We start from the raw sequence: 6,564 nt of genomic DNA, 5'->3' as shown, positions 1-6,564 counted from the left end.
ATATATACAGTATATATATATAATAAATAGAGAGTGCTGCACCACCTGGAGGTCTATGTGGGAACAACACAAACGGCAGCTCTGACGACTTCGGTCTCTGATGTTTCATCTTTATCTCTGCTCCAGCCACGAACACTGGTGAGTCACAAAAAGCCACGATGGGCGGGGGCTAGGTGTCAGCATGTGTGTGTGTGCAGGGGTGAGAGATAGGAAGAGAATGGGAATGAGAGAGGGTGGAGCTGAGGGGTGTATTAATAACTTCAAAGAGTGAATCACATATTTGTTTAATGGATTAGTGAAGTCCGTGTTCTTTATATGGTAAGAATTACTGCATATTCGTGTACTTTATGTTGTCAGTGTTGTATATTCATGAATGTTCGCGCATGAATGACCTTTTGACCTGGTAAAGACAACAATTATTGCTGTTTTATGATCATATCTTTTTCACTACTGTATGTTGCGCCCGTGATCTGGAGGCACAATAAGATGCAGTGGCGCCGAATGACCAGCAGAGGGCAGCAACCACTGAAATGTAATAAATAGCTATTGGTTCATGGATTGTAGGTTACATTTAAATATTTAAATTAATATAATAAATAGAGGTAAACGTAGATATTTTGAAATACTGCAATACTGCAAATACTGCTAGGTGTATGTGAGACTGAAAGTTATATATATATATGTATATCAGTCCAAGTGTGATCTATTTCTCCATAATTATTGTAAAAAACAAGTTCTGTTCAGCTTGTGATTATAATTTATTTTTATATATTAATTTAAATATTATTATATTTACATTCCTCCATTTTATTACTGTTACATAATAATTTGGGTAATTATTTTGTTATGTTATATTCTATTTTCATGTCAAATTTACTGACACTCATATTGTGTTATTTGACCCTATTTTAAACCTTTTTTATTTACCTGCTGCACAGAGACACACTCCCACATGAACAGATCACCGACCTGAAAAGAAACAGGCTACGTACGGTTGGATGTGTTATTTTACCTGGGTGTGGATTTCCTCATTAATTGAACGCTTGGCCTCCTGTTTCTTCTTCACTGCCAGCAGCTCCACCAGAGGTTTGATGGTCATCCCCTGATAAAAAAAAAAAGAGAGTGAGAGGAAAATACATGTTAGTCAGAGAGATTATATAAGTTTGTTTGTCACAGCGGATTCTCCTTGAATCCATTATTCACCGAAGAAAATTAAAATCCAAACCAACGTCTGAACAGTGTTTGGCAGCTGAAATATTTGCATATTCATAAAGCAGTAAAATGAAGCTGATATTATCCTCACTCTTTGAAGTGTTACTCAACTGTGTGTGTAGTCCTTATCTGTCCAAACGGTGACTGTAGGACAGTTTTATCTTTAATAGGTGACCTATGTAAAAAGCTCATTTACTTCGTCCATTACGTTATGACACCAGTTGCTTTTTTTTCCAGTCCCTAACCCAGGAAGCACATGTTTACGATAAAGTTAGAGATAAAGTTTGTGGTGAAATTCTCAAGAAATACAGAGATTGTTTAAACATGTAGCGAGCTAGAATTTCTGAACTGCTCACATGTGGCAATAAATTCATTTTTGAGAACAGACAAAAGAAAAAAACTAGTACTTGAAGTGAACTGCACGTCAGCCAATAAGAACACACTTCTCTCAGACCAACCAGCGTCATCATACCTGCACAAAGACGGTGAAGAAGATGACGGTGATGATGGCCGTGAGGAACATCTCTCTCATTGGAAAATGATTTTTATCCAGCAGGAAGCCCAGGGAGAAGGCGATGGCTCCTCGCAGGCCACCGTAGGCTATGATGAACTGGTCCTTGGTGGTGAGTTTGACGATGCGGAAGTGGTTGATGATGAAGGTCAAGCCCACCACGCCTACGGAGAGGTAACACAAAGGGATGTTTGCTGTGTGGTATCTGTGATAAATGTACAATAATGTATGTGTACATATATATACATATACATATATATACACATATATATAAATATATATAGATATATATACAAATATATATATACATATAGATATACAAATATATATATACTGGAAATATATATACAAATATATATACATATATGTATATACACATATATAATAAATTTGTCTCGTAAATCTGCCGTTACAATTAATTTGCGATATGTATAACTCTGTGGACAGAGTAAGGAAAAAAACATTTGATTTTGTTTTTGTTTTGTTGTTGTACCGTTTACTAATGACTTTAGTCCTGATTACAGACACAGACCGACCCCTCAGCAGTACTGACCTATGACTCGAGCCACCAGACACAGAATGACGGTCACGGTGACGAACGTCCAGTTCCAAGAGTGAGGTCCGTCCACCGTGGCCACGCCCAGAAATATGAAGATGAGCGTTTCGCTGACGCTGCTCCACATTTTCAGAAAGTACTTGATGGTGGTGTGGGACTTATGGGATATGTTGGCCTCAACGTAAGGACGCATTACTGCCCCACACGCGATCAACCTGTGGATGAGGGTTCAGGTTAAAGACAAAGAAGAAAAAGGGTGAGAAAGACAGACGAAAAAATGCTTTGTGAATCGGATAAAAATCCACACAAATACATGACAATTCACATCAGTGAAATAAAAAAATCACGCATCAGGGTGTAAGGAGTAGGCTGTGTTAGCTCCGAAAGACACTGGTCAAACTATGACACTACACACTCCAAGACAGCAGGGGGCTGTACAGAGGAGTTCAATGGTGATGTGCAGTGTTTTTGGAAAGAAATTTGACTTTTATTTTTCTTACAAATAAACTATCGTTGGAATTGGTCAGAATTTGTCTGGAGCTCATTTGGTTTAAAACAAAAAATCATTAAAAAAAAAATCATATTTTACCATATCTTCCCAACAACTGACAGTCGGAATTTGATGCACAAAAAATAGGTCAGAGTTTTCGTGACAACGTGCAGTGAAGACAGAGCATGTGATTCTAAGTAGACAGATTTTTTCACTCCTGTCTGGTGACCACTTCTCTGTTTCCCTCTTTTGTCATGCAAAGAAATTTGAAAAAAAAACAAAATGTAGTTGTTAAAATAAACTAAGTGGAAGCGAATCCACAAGAGTCACGGCAGGTTTTTTTTTTTTTTGGTCCATGTCAGTATTGATTTTGTATTTGGGATTTAGCGAGGTCACACGCTCTCTGTCACCAAATGAAAAAAGACAACACTGACAAATCCAGTTCATCACGTCAGGTCCCCATGGCTACAGGCGTCAGAGAGGGGATTGTCCTCGCGGAGAGACATTCACCGGCCGTGACGCTGTGATTTAGAGTATTACCTCCTGCTGTCCCCGGTGTCCGTAACTTACACTGCGTCAAACAGAGGCAGGGATGGTTAGAACTGCAGGGAGCTGATGAAAAATGACAGCAGAGAGAGAAGGTCCAGATGCCTGTGAGGCCTTGGTTTAGATGACGTTAGAGGAGAGATGAATTCATTACATCTCAGATTTTACTGCTCTACAAATCCACCGACGTTCGCAGCTGCTTTACTGACAACGTGGAGGAATTAAATGGATTTCTCCTGCTGTGGCAGGGTGTCATATGTACCACGACAGCCAATCACAGCAGGTAGATGTATTATATAGATAATCCAGAGTAACTACTTCACAGGATCAGTGCAGGACTTCACGGTATTTCAACTATTGTTTTTAAATCCGTATGGAATTTTTATGCGGCCTCTCTTCTCTCCAGTGGCAGTTCCCTTATCTAGAAGTAAACAACCTGTGGCTCCTGGAGTCCCATACAGCTCTTTAGCCTCTTAACATTGGGTCACACTGCTAGATCACAGATGACCGATGCCTCAAAACAACCAGAGTTTTCAGCTTTCTTGTTTGAATGTTGACCTTTCTTGATTGTCTCTCATAACCTAAAGATCAGGTATGAAGTTTAAAGGGAGAGTGAGTGATGTTGACCTCACGGTCACCGTCAGTGAAGCTGAATGTTGGACCTGAGTTGGTTGGTTGACTACATGTAAATTGCATCTTGTGTTTCATGTTTTTTGGACTGTGTACAAATTCATATAATACATTTTTGTACAAAACCCATTTCACTGCACATTGAATTTTAAATCTGAAACAGTGTACTGGACATTGAATTTTAAATCTGAAACAGTGTTAAAATCAAATAATTGTAAAAGCGAATACAACCTCTTCCAAATCACAAGATAAACATTTTTCTGCGTTCTTTTTTTTTTCTTTGAAATTTCCATCCACTTACGCCATGATGCCTGACAGGTGGAACATCTCAGCAGAGAGGTACGCCATGTAGCTGTACACGAAGACGAAGAGCGGCTCGATGACGCGCGTGTGTGAGGTGAAGCGGGAGGTGAAGGCGGCCAGGATGCCGTAGATTGCTCCGACTAAAACACCCCCGACTGCAACCACCAAAAAGGAGATGATTCCTAGGACGACGTCCATCACCGTCACCGAGCCAACGCCTGCATACTCCTCGAAAAGATGGTAGAGCACCTGAGGGAGAAGAAGAAGAGAGGAGAGAGAGAGAGGAGAGAGAGTCATGAAACTAATTTCACATCAATACAATAATGTTTAACTCTTTGACAAAATCCATACAGCACTGAAACGTTTTGTGAAATTATGGCCATGGGCGAAGAACACACATTTGATCCACGGCAAAACATTGAAAGAAAGAAAGAAGCAGAAGAACATCTTCAAAGACGTTCACACACATGAATCCACAGGAAGTCTGGACCTGAGTTCAGAACAGGGTCACGTGTGATAAATGCAGACGGGGACAGGATGTGTCCAAAGGAAGAAGCAGCCAGGAGGTGGAGCCAGACTTGAGCAGGAGGAAGAGACCCGACCCACAGCTTGGGATTTTATCCAGAACTCTTCCTGCTTCTCCCCGTGGTATTTGTTACTCCTGCTGCAGAGCCGACAGAAGGAAGGCCCGGAAGAGAGAGAGAGCGTCTGAGTCTGAACACGGATGTGTGTTCTTACCTGCCTTCAACAGACTATTTTAAGAAAACGTCTGTTCATGTTGTTACCTGTCTGACAGCAGCTACGGACGTCATGTAGCCTGTGACTGCAGTGGATTTCATGGAGCAATGCAAATTTGTTGGTGGGGAAAAAAACAAAAATCTTTAAAAATAGAAATGATTTTAATTTTTTTAGCACCATGTGTTGCTAAAGTAATAGATAATAAAACTAATTTCATAGTTTTCTTAGCAAAAAAAAAACATAAAAGTATTTTCATAGTTTTCTTAGCAAAAAACAAAGGGTCAGCTGATCAAAAAAACCTTTTTGTTTTTTTGCAATTGTTCAAATCAACGTGTATTAAATCAAGCTGGAACAAAGGGGCATATGTGACACCAAACAGCAGGGGGCGCCTGAAGAAGATGGGAGTTTGGCTTTGAAACAGGTAAAGATCCATGTACCTACTTATGTGTCATAACTGACTATAGGAAATGTAAAGGATGACATCATCTACATGGAGACATATTAGACACAGTGGAGATAATGATTTTAGATTTTTTTGTGTCACAAAATTATCTTAAAACCTGGTAATGCTTTTTTTTTCTTCCATCTATTCATTTAATCATTTAACATAATTTAACCCTACTCCATGCTATTCTATTTTGGCTTTTCTTTTTTTATATTCTATTCTGCTTTTGTTCATGGTTAGTGGAGTTGGGTAACAACCTGCTGCCCAGTATTTTACTACGTGCCACATAAACACTTCGGCCCAACACAAGTCGGCCCACGCTGCCAAAGCCTTCCTTCGCTCATGATCTACGACTCTTAGCGCGGTCTTGGACAGTGATGAGTGTCAGCGAGCCTGAGGATGTACTGAGGCTAAACTTACACCTGCAGTAATAACACATGACCTCGAGACAATGACCCCTGGGAAATGTGCTAAAGTGGATTTACTGTACGGTCAGAGAGAGAGATTTATGGAGCGTCCATGACCTGAGGTCGGTGACTCAGCCACCAGCAAACATAGTAGGGGTGTTTGTTGGCAAGAACCCGGCAACACGATACGTATCATGATACAGGCGCGACAATACGATATATTGTGATGGATAAATATATCGCGGTAATTAATTGTGAAATGTTTGATCCCCTGGAGTGTTGTTGTTACATTTTTTAAAATCTACTAAACTTCACATTCACACTTGGTGCTGTATTTACCATTAATTATGATGTTATGTTTCTTTGGTGCTTGTTACATTCTGCTTGGGCGTTTTGCGGAAATGCAGAAGCAGCAGCAACAGCGATTTCCCTCCTGGGAGTGATGATTTTTTTAATCTGATTCTCATCTAAAAAAAAACAAAAAACACCCCGTGGGTGTGTGTAGAGTACACGAGAGTACTGTTTACAGACCAGATGATAAAAGGGAGGAGGAAATGTGACTGTTTGGCCTGGACATGATCCAGATCCCAGTGTGGTCCCATATCTGTGATGTCTGCAGTTCTGCCTCTAATGGTACTTTTTACTGATAAAACTGTGGTGACAAATTCCACTATAAAAGTTTCCTGTTAGTCACTCTAACAGTTCACTCACCACAGTGACGGCGTC

General features: G+C 40.1%; 1 protein-coding gene across 1 annotated transcript in view; it reads right to left on the bottom strand.

Moving 5' to 3' along the window:
• The window catches only part of slc9a1a (solute carrier family 9 member A1a), a 31,109-nt gene that overhangs the window by 11,087 nt on the left and 13,458 nt on the right, over positions 1-6,564 (bottom strand). Inside the window, 5 exon segments of the mRNA XM_025061469.1 lie at positions 989-1,102; positions 1,685-1,887; positions 2,277-2,494; positions 4,247-4,497; positions 6,550-6,564. Coding sequence (XP_024917237.1) covers positions 989-1,102; positions 1,685-1,887; positions 2,277-2,494; positions 4,247-4,497; positions 6,550-6,564 — 801 coding nt within the window.

Source organism: Cynoglossus semilaevis, chromosome 13 (genome assembly GCF_000523025.1).
Source record: "Cynoglossus semilaevis isolate Cse_v1.0 chromosome 13, Cse_v1.0, whole genome shotgun sequence".
NCBI lineage: Eukaryota > Metazoa > Chordata > Actinopteri > Pleuronectiformes > Cynoglossidae > Cynoglossus > Cynoglossus semilaevis.
The sequence above is the reverse complement of the archived record's forward strand: the minus strand, read 5'-3'. Positions and strand labels throughout refer to the sequence as shown.